This window comes from Perissodus microlepis, chromosome 20 (assembly GCF_051167445.1).
Source record: "Perissodus microlepis isolate ML-2025 ecotype Zambia chromosome 20, ASM5116744v1, whole genome shotgun sequence".
Classification (NCBI taxonomy): domain Eukaryota; kingdom Metazoa; phylum Chordata; class Actinopteri; order Cichliformes; family Cichlidae; genus Perissodus; species Perissodus microlepis.
Window position 1 is genome coordinate 34,775,309 of NC_140480.1, and position 19,197 is coordinate 34,794,505.

General features: G+C 41.3%; 2 protein-coding genes across 4 annotated transcripts; both read left to right on the forward strand.

Moving 5' to 3' along the window:
- Positions 1-2,335: 2,335 nt before the first annotated feature.
- LOC146365048 (polymeric immunoglobulin receptor-like) lies at positions 2,336-7,488 on the forward strand. 2 transcript variants are annotated; one of them, XM_084915877.1, is made up of 7 exons: positions 2,336-2,437; positions 3,783-4,109; positions 4,768-5,088; positions 5,653-5,745; positions 6,000-6,095; positions 6,633-6,673; positions 6,977-7,488. In XM_084915877.1, exons 1-7 carry the CDS (start codon positions 2,398-2,400, stop codon positions 7,094-7,096), a joined length of 1,038 nt encoding a protein of 345 aa, XP_084772003.1. In that variant the 5' UTR covers positions 2,336-2,397; the 3' UTR covers positions 7,097-7,488. The 2 variants fall into 2 exon arrangements, with proteins under 2 accessions (XP_084772003.1, XP_084772004.1); XM_084915878.1 differs by having other exon boundaries at positions 5,656-5,745.
- A 3,391-nt stretch (positions 7,489-10,879) lies between these two features.
- Positions 10,880-16,035, forward strand: LOC146365049 (polymeric immunoglobulin receptor-like). Of its 2 annotated transcripts, none has more exons than XM_084915880.1 (7): positions 10,880-10,981; positions 12,329-12,655; positions 13,314-13,634; positions 14,200-14,292; positions 14,547-14,642; positions 15,180-15,220; positions 15,524-16,035. In XM_084915880.1, exons 1-7 carry the CDS (start codon positions 10,942-10,944, stop codon positions 15,641-15,643), a joined length of 1,038 nt encoding a protein of 345 aa, XP_084772006.1. In that variant the 5' UTR covers positions 10,880-10,941; the 3' UTR covers positions 15,644-16,035. The 2 variants fall into 2 exon arrangements, with proteins under 2 accessions (XP_084772006.1, XP_084772007.1); XM_084915881.1 differs by having other exon boundaries at positions 14,203-14,292.
- The last annotated feature ends 3,162 nt before the right edge of the window (positions 16,036-19,197 follow it).

Genomic DNA, 19,197 nt, shown 5'->3' on the forward strand with positions numbered 1-19,197 from the left:
AGCCAGCACGCTACACGGGCGTGCCAATTTATCAAAAACCATCCGTGCGTTTTCCCCAGATCGTGACATTTATGTGCAATGAATATAACTCGATTTTGTTTACTTAAAAACAATCAAACTGATTTGTAATGAGTGACTTGATTAAAACTTAAGGAGCATTTTCACTGTTTAACATACAAACATGACAACACAAACCAGACTGGACCTTCCCTGATGGCCTCTGCATTGTGCTGGGATGTCTTCAACTCTCTGAACTCTTTATATTGAAGCCCTGTGGAGGTTTCAGGTGGAATTAAAATATATTAAAGTTCCTTTAATAACCAATGAGAGAGAGAGAAAAGAAAAAAGAACTTGTTTTCTCTATAATAATAATGGATTGCATTTATACAGCTCTATAATAATAATGGATTGCATTTATATAGCGCTTTTCGGGGCCCTCAAAGCGCTTTACAATTCCACTATTCATTCACACACTGGTGGAGGCAGCTACAGTTGTAGCCACAGCTGCCCTGGGGCAGACTGACAGAGGCGAGGCTGCCATATCGCGCCATCGGCCCCTCTGGCCAACACCAGTAGGCGGTAGGTGAAGTGTGTTGCCCAAGGACACAACGACTGAGACTGTCTGAGCCGGGGCTCGAACCGGCAACCTTCCGATTACAAGACGAACACCCAACTCTTGAGCCACGATCGCCCGGTGTTTAAAGTATTAAAGCACCCATCAGTAAGACTTTAACACCAGATTTAGTCTGAAAAAGTGTTTATTAAGGTGTCCTGATGCATGCTCGGTCATCCATGTAAGGATCTTCCAGAAAGTTGATTGTGTTCTTTGGGCTGTTGTGTTCTCAGTGGGGGAAACATGTTGTCACTCAAAGTCTCTTCTTCAGTCTCAGCTGACTTCTCGGAGTGTTTAAAGATAAAATATGTTTCATAAAACTTTGATCTCATGAAAGTTTAAACTTGTCTGACCTTGAAGAAGAGGTCAAAGGTCAAAACTGATGTGATATTGGGAATCCCCTAATATCATTAACTATATGACTGTATGTTAATCAGTGTTGGGCAAGTTACTTTAAGTTAGTAACTTACTTACATTACTAGTTACTTCTATCAAAAGTAAATCAATTACTTCAAGTTACTCATTACTGTCAAAGTAACTAGTTACTAGGGAAAGTAACTTTGGTTTTACTCAGAATTCTCTTGTTAATGTGTTGCTTCCGTAACTGGATACCCAGCCAGATTGCCAGTCTTCTAGCTTGCTTACTTACCACAAGTGCACTGTGCCACCTACCAACAGAAAGGAAAAGATCATGTGCATGTGCATGTTGTTTATCTGCTGGTCTCCTCTGTCAAGCGCAAATTGGGCGATAAACAAACAAGAGAGACGATCAGCTGATCATTGATCAGGTTCATGATTGAAGTTGAAACAGGAGAGAGAGGGGAGAGAATGAGAGAAGAAGAGGCAGCTGTGCAGCAAAGACACAGAATAACTCCAGCTTTGTGTCTTTTTCATTGTAGCTGAAGTCCGGGACAAACTGCATTTCTTTTCAGCTCAATACAAAACGCGTAATATTTTCTCTGAATACGAGACGACTCCATTTTTAAGGGGCGGTTGGCAACTCTACTAACTAACCTTATGAAAAAAATAAAGTTCACTATCAGTAACATCACAGCACCCACCCAGCTGTATAGAAACTCCGTCATGCTAGCTAGCACGCAGTACTGACTGTAAAAAGTCAGCACAGCTAAAATAAACTCCACCTAAACTTGGTTTATATCTGACCCAGATAGGCTGCAGGTCATAACTTCTTACCTGAAGTTCAGTTCACCTGACACTCGGACTGGCGGCTGCCTCGGGTCTCTACTCCTCCTGCCTCCCCTTTCCTCATCCACCTGCTGGCCTCCACCACTTGCTAATGTTACTGAATCTGTGGAAGCTCCACAATAGCCACCGCAAGAAGTAACGAATAACAACTCTATCTAAATCCCAGTAATGATTAAGGAGTTCCTGATTTTGGCATAATAACTAGTTACCGTGCTCGTTACCACAACAATAACATACTTACTGTAACACGTGACTTAATAACGCGTTAGTCACTACACTGCATATGAGATTTCAATCTGAAAAAATGTCCAATAAAAGAATAGCTATCAAATGTTCACTCACTGCTTTGATGCGGCATTCATGTTTGTTTCCTTCTTCAGGCGCATGTTAAACTCTGACTGGTTAAATATGTTTTAACAGGAAGTTGAGCTGTTGCAACTGTTTCAGACAAATGAGGAGTGTAGAGGTGCTGTGGTGTTTGGAGGAGGGACTCCTTCAGTTAGAGAAGTGAGGCGTCACAAGTTCCTGGTTTCCAGTGAAGAAGAAGAGAGGCAGCAGTAAACCATCAGAGCCTCATCATGAAAGTCCATCACACTCTGATCTGCTTCTTCTTCCTTTGTGAGTACATTCACTTTTTCTTTCTGTCACTCTCGTTCTTCAACATGTTTCTTTCTGTTGTTAAACATGATGATCAGAGTCAGCTATGAGTCACTTTCATGGACGCTTCTTCCATTCAAACTGCTTTTATTCATGATTTCATGGATGTGTTTGTGGCCAGTGTGGACAGAAGAAACCATCACAGTGAGACATTCATGGACATGTTGCTGCTCACTTTGGCTTTAGGATTCGTCCTTTCAAAGATGGTTTCTTACAAGTGTTTGTTACTTCCTCAAAATAACCTGTAATATCAAAGTAAAAACTCCACCTGATACTTTCAGTTATTATTTGAAAATACAAACTTGTTGATCAAGTCAATGAAATTTTATTTGTAAGATAAAAAACACATTTTGTTGCTTTTACTGTTACATGTTCATGTTTCTTCACTGTGACTATTCACAGTTCACTCCCACAGTGCATATAGATTTGACAAAATGACATCACTTCCTGCAGACAAATATAAACGTGTGAGTGACGTGAGTGAAATCTGTCAGCATCTTCAAACCCAGAGTTCTGTGAAAAGTTATTTCCTAATTCTTCCTGTTTGTCCTGTTGGAGCTGAACAGAAATACGACTGCACAGAGTTTAAATGCTGGAATGAACTGAAATCATTTACATAAAGTAACTGACTCACATCAGCTGCTGAGTTTGGCTTTAGAGCTTTAAAATAGAGTCATAAATTACTCAATAACATGTCGTTCATTGCAAGTATTTGTTACTTCCTCAAAAAAAAACGAAGTGTCTTGCCCAAGGACACAACGACCGAGACTGTCCAAGCCGGGGCTCGAACCGGCAACCTTCAGATTACAAGGTGAACTCCAACTCTTGAGCCACGATCGCCCCAACCAGAACAAAGTTACAACAAATACAAACTTCATCACTGGTTCTGTTGTTGCTTCCTGAACTTTGACACCAGCAGTACATTTAAAGTAAATGATGACATCACTTCCTGTGGATGAAACACATGAAAAACTTGCATGTTGAGCTGTTGCTTCAATCTCTCAACATATAATTACTACAAGTACCACACAGAGGAGTTATGAGTCATTTACATGTCATATTTTGTTTATCTTCATCTTTTATTGTCATTTTATTCATGCATAGGAAACATGTTCAGATATATTTTGAGTCATGTCGACTGGAAGAAGATTTTCCACCACTTTAGACAATAAAATGTATTTGACATGAATCATTGTTGTTATTCAGACTTTAGTCTCAGTGTGTCTGTGTGTGGATGCTGTGATCAGACTGCAGCTTCTTACAGGAAGTACAAACAGTAACTATTGATGGTTCATGTTTCCAACAGCTCTGCAGGATGGAAACCCTGAAGTCACCGATGCTCAGATTCTTCACTATGGAGTCATTGGAGGAGATTTTAAAGCTGGATTCTCCTTTAATTCTCCAAGAACATGGAAGATGTTCTGCAGAGAAGAATGTGAAGGAGAAAACATTCTCATTAATACAACTGATGTCAGAGCTCAAACAGGCAGATACAGCATTGAATATGAAAACAATGTTTTATCTGTGAGCATCTCAAAGCTGACTGAGTCTGACTCTGGACGGTACAGCTGTGGTTTGGCTGGATCTTCATCATCAGCTTCATTCAGACACTTTGTGATCGTTGTTGCTGAAGGTGAGTTTCTGTTTCAGCTGTGGAAATGTTTAGTTACTGTTCCTGAAGCAAAGTTTGAGTTTTCACTGACAGCTGCTGACGGTTTAAAGAAGCTGAAGTTTGTTCTTCTGTAAACTGTTGGTTACATTTGGACTCCTCTAAGTAACCGATGAACTGCAGCTGGGACACGAGTGTGTGTGAATATTAGTGAGTGTGTCAGCTGATAATGATGTGAATGAAATGTTGATGTCAGAAACAGACGCTGATGAATGAAAGAAGATTTTCTGATGTAACTTTGATTTTCTTTGATGAGTTTTTGCTTCTGTGTCGTCAGTTTGATCTTTCCAAGAGTTCCCCTCACAGCAAAATGGATTCTTCCTCAATGAATACGTGAAAATCACATTCAGAACACAAAAGTCCATCCAGACTTTAAATGTACTTAAAACCATGAAGTGTTCACATTTTAGAGTCTATACTTGTCATAAAAGCTGATTTTTCATGAATCCAATCAGTCTGATGATGAAGCCGTTTAAATCTCAGTTAGTTCAACAGTTCCTCTGTCAGACTGGTTGAACTGGGCAGCTCCCAGTGTAACTGTGGATCAAACTGGAGTTACTCTGATCAGACTGCATCATCTTCAGCACTGATAGTAACTATTGATTGTTTGTCTCTTTAACAGCACTGCTGGATGGAAACGACGATCCTGCTCAGCTGAAACACTTTGATAAAGAAACTGGAAGCTCTCTCACAGTCGGATGCTCCTTTAAACAACCTGGATACAGAGCGTTGTTCTGCAGAGGAGAATGTGGAGGAGAAAACATTCTTGTTCTTACACTTGATAACAGAGCTCAGAGAGGCAGATACAACATTGGATATGATTCAGGAGTTCTGTATGTGAGCATCACACAGCTGACCAAGTCTGACTCAGGACGGTACAGATGTTTACTGAGTGGATCTTCCAGCAGTTCATCCAGAGAGTTTGAGGTCACTGTCACAGACGGTGAGTTTTTACTGACATTAATCAAATGTTGTCAGAGTGGAGCTGTTCAGCTGTTCCTTATTTCCTGTCATATATCTGCTGTTCCAGTGGTGGATGTTCATGTTAAACACGAGCAGAGTTTCTAATAATGAGCTCAGTGTCTGTACAGTAATCCCTGTGAGCCAACAGCTCAGGCTGCTCTCAGCACTCAGTTTATCTCAACATATAAACAGAATTATTTAGAAACAAGATTATTTTGAAGTGTGAATTTTGTAAAGTTACTGTGATGGAGAGCAGGAATAAGAGTGTGGAGCTGGAAATGAACAGGTGACCATTAATGTCCCTAAATGTCTTTGTTGTTTCCAAGAACCTGATATTTCAACATACATTCATATTTTATTTCATTGTTAAACTATTTTAGTGCATTTTTTAAATCTAAAACTAAATTTGCCAAACTGTTTTTTTCAATCAGTGGATCCATTTAAGGCTCGTTTGATTTCTCAGCTGATTTTTGAATCTTTGTGTTTTCCTTGTTCACAGCTCCAAACATTTATAAGTCAAACTTTCCTCTCTGCTCCTGTTCAGCAGCTGGACCATCAGCCACAACTACAGGAAGCTCCACACCTTCATTAACTTTGACTGGAAGCACTGAGCAGCCTGGAAGAGCAGCATCTACAGGTACATCCATCTATGAGAGAAGACAGTATGTTTTTAATCAGCCTGTCCTGTGTGGCAGCTTTTCTAATCAGAATTATGATGTGAGTGTGACGTTGTGCCAAACACGTTTTCTTTTTCTAAATTCTCTGTGAGCTCCTCTTGTTCATGTAGAACTTTTATCTGTTTGTCTATTCGTTTCACGTCTGTTATTTCACTACATGTGCAACTCATCAATCAGTAAATCAGAGTCAAACAAGCTTGTTCTGCTGTCACAGGTGTGCTGCTGTATGTAATCATCTCTCTGCTCATCATCATCATCCTCTCATCACTGGCTGTTCTAATAATCTGCATCAAGAGGAAGAGCAGCAGAGGTAAGATAACAGAGACACAGAAACACACAGAACGTCTCGTTTCTAACCAAAAACTCTTTTTTCACTTCACTTGAAGTCTGTTCAAACAGCTGCAGTCAAACATCAAAATATTTCATCCTGCTTGTCCACTTTGGGCTCTAAGAGGAGAGTGGAGTGACTTGTAGAGATGATGTTAAACACTGGAAGTAACTGAATCCTAAACTGTGTCACACATGAAGTCTGGACACTGTCAGCAGGATCAGATCCAGATGTTCTCTGCTTCAGACGTGTGAAGTAAAAACAGGAAAAATATTCTGACTACACGACCCATGAAAACTGTAAAATAGTATAATTATTGTGGATCACTTCTTCAGTACACAGGAGGAGACTCGAGCAAATGTGAGTCTTTGATTCTGAAGGCAAAGTCTAAAATGAAGCCTAATAAAGTCCAACTAAGCAGAATGAAAGAACAGGAGGGGCAGCAGTGATCTTCAGCCTCATGTGCACTTTGAATGATTGGTCCCTCTAACAGAGGAACATCCTTTGTTTGTTCCACAGGTTTGAGGACCAGAGGAAACTCAGAGGGCACAGACATGGAGGTGACTTTCTTTCTCTTTGGTTCCTCTCACTGTTGACAGACTGCTGCTGTAACAAAGAAATAAAGCAGTCACAGTGTGATGGTTCAGTTTGTAGACTGTTCCAGAAATTACAATCCAAGAAGGTGAATTCAAACAGGTAGGTGACAAAAATGGCCGCCCAGACGGAGACTCCAACAACAAACAGAGACACTGTTGTCTGAGAGGTTCAACGAGGCAACGTGGAAATATTTACCAGCACAAATGATTTAACCAAGTCAGAGTCTCTTCTTTTTATGTGAAGAAGACAGTTTGTCTCTGTTTCAGGACGTCCACTACGAGAACTGTACTCCAGGTTCTACACGTGAAGACTCGACCTACCAGAGCCTCGATCCAGCCGGCAGGGACCAGGACCAGACCTACTCTACACTCACACACCACACATGAGACTCTCTGGATTCACACCTGGGTTTGTTTCAGTGCATCAGGTTTAAAGTTTGAACACAAACCCTGAAAACTGTAAATATTGACTCACTTCGGAGTCAGCTTCAAGTGGCTGTTAGAGGAACTGCAGCTGCTGGAACGTCTGCAGGAGGAACCAGCCCCACCAGCCCCCATCATCCTACACGAGTGCCCCGTGGACACTGTGAAGTCTTTCTGCTGCAGTGTGTCATCCATTTGTCTGAGAAGGTGTCTGCAGTCTTCCTTCTCTCCAACACCTCGACACCTCCAGGACCCTGAGACTGACACGAAAAATGTCTTCTGACCCCTCCCACCCTGGACAGAAACAGTCGCTCCCCTCAGTATCATGAAACTGCCAATATTATGTACATGTTATTAAAAACAACAGAAAACATTACCTTCCCTGATCAGTCTGTTTTTTGTACACTAAGAAAAATAATGAAATGTTATAGATTTCATATTTTACTCAACCCTAAACAGAGACAATCGTAGCTTTGGATTCTTCTATTTTATTTGAGTGTTTTAAGTGAATCCACTGCATTAAATGTTCATTTGGAATCACTTGATGGATCTGCATCAGACATAACTGAAGTTAATCAGCTGGTTAGCCACACAGAGCTAACAGCAAACCATATAAAACCTTAGCATACGCAGCACGCAGCAGCTACAAGGATGGTGTTCTTATTCTATTATTATTACAGTGGTTGAAACATAATAAGTCTGCCTTCACTTTGTAATCCACATCAGTCCTGCTGCAAATCCCACATTTCCACAGCGTTCCTGTGACTTTTGGTGTTCTTTAGGTCAGCACAATGTTGGTGTTTGTATTGAATCAGATTATTTGTATGGAACAGACTTTGGTGTCACACCAGTTTGTACTACAGGATGCAGTAGGGAGCTGATGTGGGGCCAGTCTGTGAAAGAGCAGCTGTTCCAGTTACCCTAACTTACAACAACAACACAATCAGTGGATGTGATGAGCACGTTACCTACTGAACTGTAAACGGAGGAATTTCTGATCATCTGTGGATCATTTTTGTTAACTGCTTATTCAGCTGAGGGTCACAGGGGTGGAGTCTGTCCCAGCTGTCACAGGGAGAGAGGCGGGTCCACCTGCACAGGTCGCAAGTCAAAAAGGACAGAAACCACACTCTCTCATATACACACCTATAGGTTTTGGGCACAACCTAACAACCGTCTCATTGGACCGTGGAGAGCATATGAATGTCACAGAAAGACCCCAGCTGACCAAGACCCTTGAACCTGGAGACTTTAATCGGGGCAGCAGTGCCTGACGTCACCTCACCGCCCTGACGTCAGGCTCTAATCTGGTGTTTTGTTTGTTACTCCGGGGCAGCTGCCGTGACACCGTCACCTGGAGGAGTTTTAGTTTAGAACTCCTGTTATCAGATACATGGATATCTGTAAAGTCTTAACTTTTTATGTGTCTTTATGCAATACACATGGATTCTGTCAACTCAGTATTAATATTCAAGTCAAGTCAGCTTCATTTGAACAGCACATTTTAAAGATATAATTACTCCATTACTAAAATAATCAATAGCTGCAGCCCTACAGCTGTCCCCACCCGAGGAACTGGCGCGGGTGCAGGGCCGGGCCGGGCCCTGGTCGCTCTCACCCCGGGAACAGGGATGGGTGAAGGAGCAGGTTCAGGAGAAGCCCCAGGAACTGGAGGATAGACTGTGCTGGGGTGAAGCTGCAGAACAGGAGGGCCAATCTGAGCCATACTTGGGAGTGATAACTGCTATTAACAGCCATTGGATAGAGTGATAACCACGGTGAGTCTAGTCAGTATAATCAGCAGTAAATGAGTGTGTGGGTGAAGAAATGCTGCACACAGTGCTGTTTGATTCAAGAACCCAAAGCAAAACTCAAAAAGTGTCTCAGGGAGGGGAACCAGCCAGATGTTGTCAGTGTCACTGATGGAAATCCAGCTGCACTAACCCTCCAGTACCTGCACATGAGACCTGCCACACAAACAGGCCTACAGAAAGACAGGGTGGAGTGATTCAGCACACAGTGAACAGGCGTCTGCTGGCTGCAGACAGGGTCATTACATACAGAGAAGTTCCCTTCACACCGATGCAAATAAAAGAAATTAGTGGTCCTATGACAGATTTTACAGATGTATTTAGCAGTCAGTCAGCACTTTGAGGTTTTTGATTCCATAATAGTTGTTGTGAAATAAGAGTAAGAACAGTGGGCTGGACCTGTCTGGGAAATTTGTCTCAAACTGAGAAAGAGCTCCATCGTCATACAGCAGTCTGAAGGTAACAATGTTGAGAAATGCGAGAGCTTGTAGAATATTTAGAATGAGTTTGATTTGTTCCTTCATCCTGTTGATTTCTAAAATTCACAACATATGTGCTTAAACAACATTAAACTGTAGGTCTCCTGTCATAATCAGTTCAGTTTCAATCATACTGAAATACGGTTGAAACTTTTTTTTACCATGAAACATGAACCTGGGACAGTTGCCTACAAACACCAAGCAGGTAGTCCTCTGATTACATCAAACAGAAAACAGCCCGTCTGGTTTTAGGGAAAGAAAATCCGAGCGCACAAACAACAGGAGGCGTTCATTTCTAGAGACAGTCGTAACTTAAACACTTTTCAGTGTATCTGTATTTTAGCATGATTCAGATAACCTGGTCACAATTTGCTGGCTCCTAATTATGGCCAGTTCAATAAGTTGAGACAGATTCTTCAAGATTAGACAGTCCATCAAAGTAACCATCACAGTGAGGTCTCCTTTCAGGGGGAAAGAATAAAGTCTCTAACAGAATGAAGCCAGGCAGCAATAGGAAGATGATTCCCTTTATTGCCTCATTCAGAGTGTATAACAGTGGGTGTGGTTCTGGAACAAACATCAGGCACATCAACCGTGGAACATAATGCGAACACAGACGAGGATAAACAGATAAACAGATAAACCCTCAGCCTTACACTGGAATTCAGCAACACTTCAAAATGCGGCAAATGTTTCCAAAAACACAAGTTGCTCTCTCTCAGTCTCCGATAGGTCACAAATATCAGATTACAGCTGATTTATTTATTTAATTTGTTTAACATTAAACTTTACTCTGTCAAAAGATTTTCTTCTGTGTCTCAGGAGGATCAGTTGGCTGAGTGTGACAGTAACATTCCTGCATTCCTGGAACATGGAATATTGAGCTAACTGGAATAATGTTGGGATGTCTCATGTCGGACTGAGGACATACTGGATGCTACACTGACTCGTGCGTCACCTTGTGGTTCAAAGTGGTATTACATGAGGCTGTGCTGTCATGTAATACCACTTTGAACCACAAGGTGATTGAAATGTTTGATATAATGTCAGAACTGTTGTTCTTTCATATTCTGTTAATAGATTTACTAAATGTGCAAAGATTTGAAACTCATGTTAAACAAACTGTGAGAAGAAAGAAAGTCTGACTCTTTTCTAACATTTGACCCAAACTGTTTTTCTAAATGATCCCAAACTAAAGTTCATTATCTTCAGATACAGTAAGAGAAATGATTTCATGATGAATGATGATCATTGTTGGAGGTTTTGGTCACTGTGCTGAATTTAACAGAGTCAAGTGTCATCATTGTATTTCCTGCAGCACTTTGCACATAATACTATAAATATAAGGAGGAAGGCTGAGGCCCTGCAGCAGACTCACAGACGGATGCAGAGGGGAGGAGTGTAGAGGTGCTGTGGTGTTTGGGGGAGGGACTCCTTCAGTTAGAGAAGTGAGGCGTCACAAGTTCCTGGTTTCCAGTGAAGAAGAAGAGAGGCAGCAGTAAACCATCAGAGCCTCATCATGAAAGTCCATCACACTCTGATCTGCTTCTTCTTCCTTTGTGAGTACATTCACTTTTTCTTTCTGTCACTCTCGTTCTTCAACATGTTTCTTTCTGTTGTTAAACATGATGATCAGAGTCAGCTATGAGTCACTTTCATGGACGCTTCTTCCATTCAAACTGCTTTTATTCATGATTTCATGGATGTGTTTGTGGCCAGTGTGGACAGAAGAAACCATCACAGTGAGACATTCATGGACATGTTGCTGCTCACTTTGGCTTTAGGATTCGTCCTTTCAAAGATGGTTTCTTACAAGTGTTTGTTACTTCCTCAAAATAACCTGTAATATCAAAGTAAAAACTCCACCTGATACTTTCAGTTATTATTTGAAAATACAAACTTGTTGATCAAGTCAATGAAATTTTATTTGTAAGATAAAAAACACATTTTGTTGCTTTTACTGTTACATGTTCATGTTTCTTCACTGTGACTATTCACAGTTCACTCCCACAGTGCATATAGATTTGACAAAATGACATCACTTCCTGCAGACAAATATAAACGTGTGAGTGACGTGAGTGAAATCTGTCAGCATCTTCAAACCCAGAGTTCTGTGAAAAGTTATTTCCTAATTCTTCCTGTTTGTCCTGTTGGAGCTGAACAGAAATACGACTGCACAGAGTTTAAATGCTGGAATGAACTGAAATCATTTACATAAAGTAACTGACTCACATCAGCTGCTGAGTTTGGCTTTAGAGCTTTAAAATAGAGTCATAAATTACTCAATAACATGTCGTTCATTGCAAGTATTTGTTACTTCCTCAAAAAAAAAAACGAAGTGGCTTGCCCAAGGACACAACGACCGAGACTGTCCAAGCCGGGGCTCGAACCGGCAACCTTCAGATTACAAGGGGAACTCCAACTCTTGAGCCACGATCGCCCCAACCAGAACAAAGTTACAACAAATACAAACTTCATCACTGGTTCTGTTGTTGCTTCCTGAACTTTGACACCAGCAGTACATTTAAAGTAAATGATGACATCACTTCCTGTGGATGAAACACATGAAAAACTTGCATGTTGAGCTGTTGCTTCAATCTCTCAACATATAATTACTACAAGTACCACACAGAGGAGTTATGAGTCATTTACATGTCATATTTTGTTTATCTTCATCTTTTATTGTCATTTTATTCATGCATAGGAAACATGTTCAGATATATTTTGAGTCATGTCGACTGGAAGAAGATTTTCCACCACTTTAGACAATAAAATGTATTTGACATGAATCATTGTTGTTATTCAGACTTTAGTCTCAGTGTGTCTGTGTGTGGATGCTGTGATCAGACTGCAGCTTCTTACAGGAAGTACAAACAGTAACTATTGATGGTTCATGTTTCCAACAGCTCTGCAGGATGGAAACCCTGAAGTCACCGATGCTCAGATTCTTCACTATGGAGTCATTGGAGGAGATTTTAAAGCTGGATTCTCCTTCAATTCTCCAAGAACATGGAAGATGTTCTGCAGAGAAAAATGTGAAGGAGAAAACATTCTCATTAATACAACTGATGTCAGAGCTCAAACAGGCAGATACAGCATTGAATATGAAAACAATGTTTTATCTGTGAGCATCTCAAAGCTGACTGAGTCTGACTCTGGACGGTACAGCTGTGGTTTGGATGGATCTTCATCATCAGCTTCATTCAGACACTTTGTGATCGTTGTTGCTGAAGGTGAGTTTCTGTTTCAGCTGTGGAAATGTTTAGTTTCTGTTCCTGAAGCAAAGTTTGAGTTTTCACTGACAGCTGCTGACGGTTTAAAGAAGCTGAAGTTTGTTCTTCTGTAAACTGTTGGTTACATTTGGACTCCTCTAAGTAACCGATGAACTGCAGCTGGGACACGAGTGTGTGTGAATATTAGTGAGTGTGTCAGCTGATAATGATGTGAATGAAATGTTGATGTCAGAAACAGACGCTGATGAATGAAAGAAGATTTTCTGATGTAACTTTGATTTTCTTTGATGAGTTTTTGCTTCTGTGTCGTCAGTTTGATCTTTCCAAGAGTTCCCCTCACAGCAAAATGGATTCTTCCTCAATGAATACGTGAAAATCACATTCAGAACACAAAAGTCCATCCAGACTTTAAATGTACTTAAAACCATGAAGTGTTCACATTTTAGAGTCTATACTTGTCATAAAAGCTGATTTTTCATGAATCCAATCAGTCTGATGATGAAGCCGTTTAAATCTCAGTTAGTTCAACAGTTCCTCTGTCAGACTGGTTGAACTGGGCAGCTCCCAGTGTAACTGTGGATCAAACTGGAGTTACTCTGATCAGACTGCATCATCTTCAGCACTGATAGTAACTATTGATTGTTTGTCTCTTTAACAGCACTGCTGGATGGAAACGATGATCCTGCTCAGCTGAAACACTTTGATAAAGAAACTGGAAGCTCTCTCACAGTCGGATGCTCCTTTAAACAACCTGGATACAGAAAGTTGTTCTGCAGAGGAGAATGTGGAGGAGAAAACATTCTTGTTCTTACACTTGATAACAGAGCTCAGAGAGGCAGATACAACATTGGATATGATTCAGGAGTTCTGTATGTGAGCATCACACAGCTGACCAAGTCTGACTCAGGACGGTACAGATGTTTACTGAGTGGATCTTCCAGCAGTTCATCCAGAGAGTTTGAGGTCACTGTCACAGACGGTGAGTTTTTACTGACATTAATCAAATGTTGTCAGAGTGGAGCTGTTCAGCTGTTCCTTATTTCCTGTCATATATCTGCTGTTCCAGTGGTGGATGTTCATGTTAAACACGAGCAGAGTTTCTAATAATGAGCTCAGTGTCTGTACAGTAATCCCTGTGAGCCAACAGCTCAGGCTGCTCTCAGCACTCAGTTTATCTCAACATATAAACAGAATTATTTAGAAACAAGATTATTTTGAAGTGTGAATTTTGTAAAGTTACTGTGATGGAGAGCAGGAATAAGAGTGTGGAGCTGGAAATGAACAGGTGACCATTAATGTCCCTAAATGTCTTTGTTGTTTCCAAGAACCTGATATTTCAACATACATTCATATTTTATTTCATTGTTAAACTATTTTAGTGCATTTTTTAAATCTAAAACTAAATTTGCCAAACTGTTTTTTCTCAATCAGTGGATCCATTTAAGGCTCGTTTGATTTCTCAGCTGATTTTTGAATCTTTGTGTTTTCCTTGTTCACAGCTCCAAACATTTATAAGTCAAACTTTCCTCTCTGCTCTTGTTCAGCAGCTGGACCATCAGCCACAACTACAGGAAGCTCCACACCTTCATTAACTTTGACTGGAAGCACTGAGCAGCCTGGAAGAGCAGCATCTACAGGTACATCCATCTATGAGAGAAGACAGTATGTTTTTAATCAGCCTGTCCTGTGTGGCAGCTTTTCTAATCAGAATTATGATGTGAGTGTGACGTTGTGCCAAACACGTTTTCTTTTTCTAAATTCTCTGTCAGCTCCTCTTGTTCATGTAGAACTTTTATCTGTTTGTTTATTCGTTTCACGTCTGTTATTTCACTACATGTGCAACTCATCAATCAATAAATCAGAGTCAAACAAGCTTGTTCTGCTGTCACAGGTGTGCTGCTGTATGTAATCATCTCTCTGCTCATCATCATCATCCTCTCATCACTGGCTGTTCTAATAATCTGCATCAAGAGGAAGAGCAGCAGAGGTAAGATAACAGAGACACAGAAACACACAGAACGTCTCGTTTCTAACCAAAAACTCTTTTTTCACTTCACTTGAAGTCTGTTCAAACAGCTGCAGTCAAACATCAAAATATTTCATCCTGCTTGTCCACTTTGGGCTCTAAGAGGAGAGTGGAGTGACTTGTAGAGATGATGTTAAACACTGGAAGTAACTGAATCCTAAACTGTGTCACACATGAAGTCTGGACACTGTCAGCAGGATCAGATCCAGATGTTCTCTGCTTCAGACGTGTGAAGTAAAAACAGGAAAAATATTCTGACTACACGACCCATGAAAACTGTAAAATAGTATAATTATTGTGGATCACTTCTTCAGTACACAGGAGGAGACTCGAGCAAATGTGAGTCTTTGATTCTGAAGGCAAAGTCTAAAATGAAGCCTAATAAAGTCCAACTAAGCAGAATGAAAGAACAGGAGGGGCAGCAGTGATCTTCAGCCTCATGTGCACTTTGAATGATTGGTCCCTCTAACAGAGGAACATCCTTTGTTTGTTCCACAGGTTTGAGGACCAGAGGAAACTCAGAGGGCACAGACATGGAGGTGACTTTCTTTCTCTTTGGTTCCTCTCACTGTTGACAGACTGCTGCTGTAACAAAGAAATAAAGCAGTCACAGTGTGATGGTTCAGTTTGTAGACTGTTCCAGAAATTACAATCCAAGAAGGTGAATTCAAACAGGTAGGTGACAAAAATGGCCGCCCAGACGGAGACTCCAACAACAAACAGAGACACTGTTGTCTGAGAGGTTCAACGAGGCAACGTGGAAATATTTACCAGCACAAATGATTTAACCAAGTCAGAGTCTCTTCTTTTTATGTGAAGAAGACAGTTTGTCTCTGTTTCAGGACGTCCACTACGAGAACTGTACTCCAGGTTCTACACGTGAAGACTCGACCTACCAGAGCCTCGATCCAGCCGGCAGGGACCAGGACCAGACCTACTCTACACTCACACACCACACATGAGACTCTCTGGATTCACACCTGGGTTTGTTTCAGTGCATCAGGTTTAAAGTTTGAACACAAACCCTGAAAACTGTAAATATTGACTCACTTCGGAGTCAGCTTCAAGTGGCTGTTAGAGGAACTGCAGCTGCTGGAACGTCTGCAGGAGGAACCAGCCCCACCAGCCCCCATCATCCTACACGAGTGCCCCGTGGACACTGTGAAGTCTTTCTGCTGCAGTGTGTCATCCATTTGTCTGAGAAGGTGTCTGCAGTCTTCCTTCTCTCCAACACCTCGACACCTCCAGGACCCTGAGACTGACACGAAAAATGTCTTCTGACCCCTCCCACCCTGGACAGAAACAGTCGCTCCCCTCAGTATCATGAAACTGCCAATATTATGTACATGTTATTAAAAACAACAGAAAACATTACCTTCCCTGATCAGTCTGTTTTTTGTACACTAAGAAAAATAATGAAATGTTATAGATTTCATATTTTACTCAACCCTAAACAGAGACAATCGTAGCTTTGGATTCTTCTATTTTATTTGAGTGTTTTAAGTGAATCCACTGCATTAAATGTTCATTTGGAATCACTTGATGGATCTGCATCAGACATAACTGAAGTTAATCAGCTGGTTAGCCACACAGAGCTAACAGCAAACCATATAAAACCTTAGCATACGCAGCACGCAGCAGCTACAAGGATGGTGTTCTTATTCTATTATTATTACAGTGGTTGAAACATAATAAGTCTGCCTTCACTTTGTAATCCACATCAGTCCTGCTGCAAATCCCACATTTCCACAGCGTTCCTGTGACTTTTGGTGTTCTTTAGGTCAGCACAATGTTGGTGTTTGTATTGAATCAGATTATTTGTATGGAACAGACTTTGGTGTCACACCAGTTTGTACTACAGGATGCAGTAGGGAGCTGATGTGGGGCCAGTCTGTGAAAGAGCAGCTGTTCCAGTTACCCTAACTTACAACAACAACACAATCAGTGGATGTGATGAGCACGTTACCTACTGAACTGTAAACGGAGGAATTTCTGATCATCTGTGGATCATTTTTGTTAACTGCTTATTCAGCTGAGGGTCACAGGGGTGGAGTCTGTCCCAGCTGTCACAGGGAGAGAGGCGGGTCCACCTGCACAGGTCGCAAGTCAAAAAGGACAGAAACCACACTCTCTCATATACACACCTATAGGTTTTGGGCACAACCTAACAACCGTCTCATTGGACCGTGGAGAGCATATGAATGTCACAGAAAGACCCCAGCTGACCAAGACCCTTGAACCTGGAGACTTTAATCGGGGCAGCAGTGCCTGACGTCACCTCACCGCCCTGACGTCAGGCTCTAATCTGGTGTTTTGTTTGTTACTCCGGGGCAGCTGCCGTGACACCGTCACCTGGAGGAGTTTTAGTTTAGAACTCCTGTTATCAGATACATGGATATCTGTAAAGTCTTAACTTTTTATGTGTCTTTATGCAATACACATGGATTCTGTCAACTCAGTATTAATATTCAAGTCAAGTCAGCTTCATTTGAACAGCACATTTTAAAGATATAATTACTCCATTACTAAAATAATCAATAGCTGCAGCCCTACAGCTGTCCCCACCCGAGGAACTGGCGCGGGTGCAGGGCCGGGCCGGGCCCTGGTCGCTCTCACCCCGGGAACAGGGATGGGTGAAGGAGCAGGTTCAGGAGAAGCCCCAGGAACTGGAGGATAGACTGTGCTGGGGTGAAGCTGCAGAACAGGAGGGCCAATCTGAGCCATACTTGGGAGTGATAACTGCTATTAACAGCCATTGGATAGAGTGATAACCACGGTGAGTCTAGTCAGTATAATCAGCAGTAAATGAGTGTGTGGGTGAAGAAATGCTGCACACAGTGCTGTTTGATTCAAGAACCCAAAGCAAAACTCAAAAAGTGTCTCAGGGAGGGGAACCAGCCAGATGTTGTCAGTGTCACTGATGGAAATCCAGCTGCACTAACCCTCCAGTACCTGCACATGAGACCTGCCACACAAACAGGCCTACAGAAAGACAGGGTGGAGTGATTCAGCACACAGTGAACAGGCGTCTGCTGGCTGCAGACAGGGTCATTACATACAGAGAAGTTCCCTTCACACCGATGCAAATAAAAGAAATTAGTGGTCCTATGACAGATTTTACAGATGTATTTAGCAGTCAGTCAGCACTTTGAGGTTTTTGATTCCATAATAGTTGTTGTGAAATAAGAGTAAGAACAGTGGGCTGGACCTGTCTGGGAAATTTGTCTCAAACTGAGAAAGAGCTCCATCGTCATACAGCAGTCTGAAGGTAACAATGTTGAGAAATGCGAGAGCTTGTAGAATATTTAGAATGAGTTTGATTTGTTCCTTCATCCTGTTGATTTCTAAAATTCACAACATATGTGCTTAAACAACATTAAACTGTAGGTCTCCTGTCATAATCAGTTCAGTTTCAATCATACTGAAATACGGTTGAAACTTTTTTTTACCATGAAACATGAACCTGGGACAGTTGCCTACAAACACCAAGCAGGTAGTCCTCTGATTACATCAAACAGAAAACAGCCCGTCTGGTTTTAGGGAAAGAAAATCCGAGCGCACAAACAACAGGAGGCGTTCATTTCTAGAGACAGTCGTAACTTAAACACTTTTCAGTGTATCTGTATTTTAGCATGATTCAGATAACCTGGTCACAATTTGCTGGCTCCTAATTATGGCCAGTTCAATAAGTTGAGACAGATTCTTCAAGATTAGACAGTCCATCAAAGTAACCATCACAGTGAGGTCTCCTTTCAGGGGGAAAGAATAAAGTCTCTAACAGAATGAAGCCAGGCAGCAATAGGAAGATGATTCCCTTTATTGCCTCATTCAGAGTGTATAACAGTGGGTGTGGTTCTGGAACAAACATCAGGCACATCAACCGTGGAACATAATGCGAACACAGACGAGGATAAACAGATAAACAGATAAACCCTCAGCCTTACACTGGAATTCAGCAACACTTCAAAATGCGGCAAATGTTTCCAAAAACACAAGTTGCTCTCTCTCAGTCTCCGATAGGTCACAAATATCAGATTACAGCTGATTTATTTATTTAATTTGTTTAACATTAAACTTTACTCTGTCAAAAGATTTTCTTCTGTGTCTCAGGAGGATCAGATGGCTGAGTGTGACAGTAACATTCCTGCATTCCTGGAACATGGAATATTGAGCTAACTGGAATAATGTTGGGATGTCTCATGTCGGACTGAGGACATACTGGATGCTACACTGACTCGTGCGTCACCTTGTGGTTCAAAGTGGTATTACATGAGGCTGTGCTGTCATGTAATACCACTTTGAACCACAAGGTGATTGAAATGTTTGATATAATGTCAGAACTGTTGTTCTTTCATATTCTGTTAATAGATTTACTAAATGTGCAAAGATTTGAAACTCATGTTAAACAAACTGTGAGAAGAAAGAAAGTCTGACTCTTTTCTAACATTTGACCCAAACTGTTTTTCTAAATGATCCCAAACTAAAGTTCATTATCTTCAGATACAGTAAGAGAAAT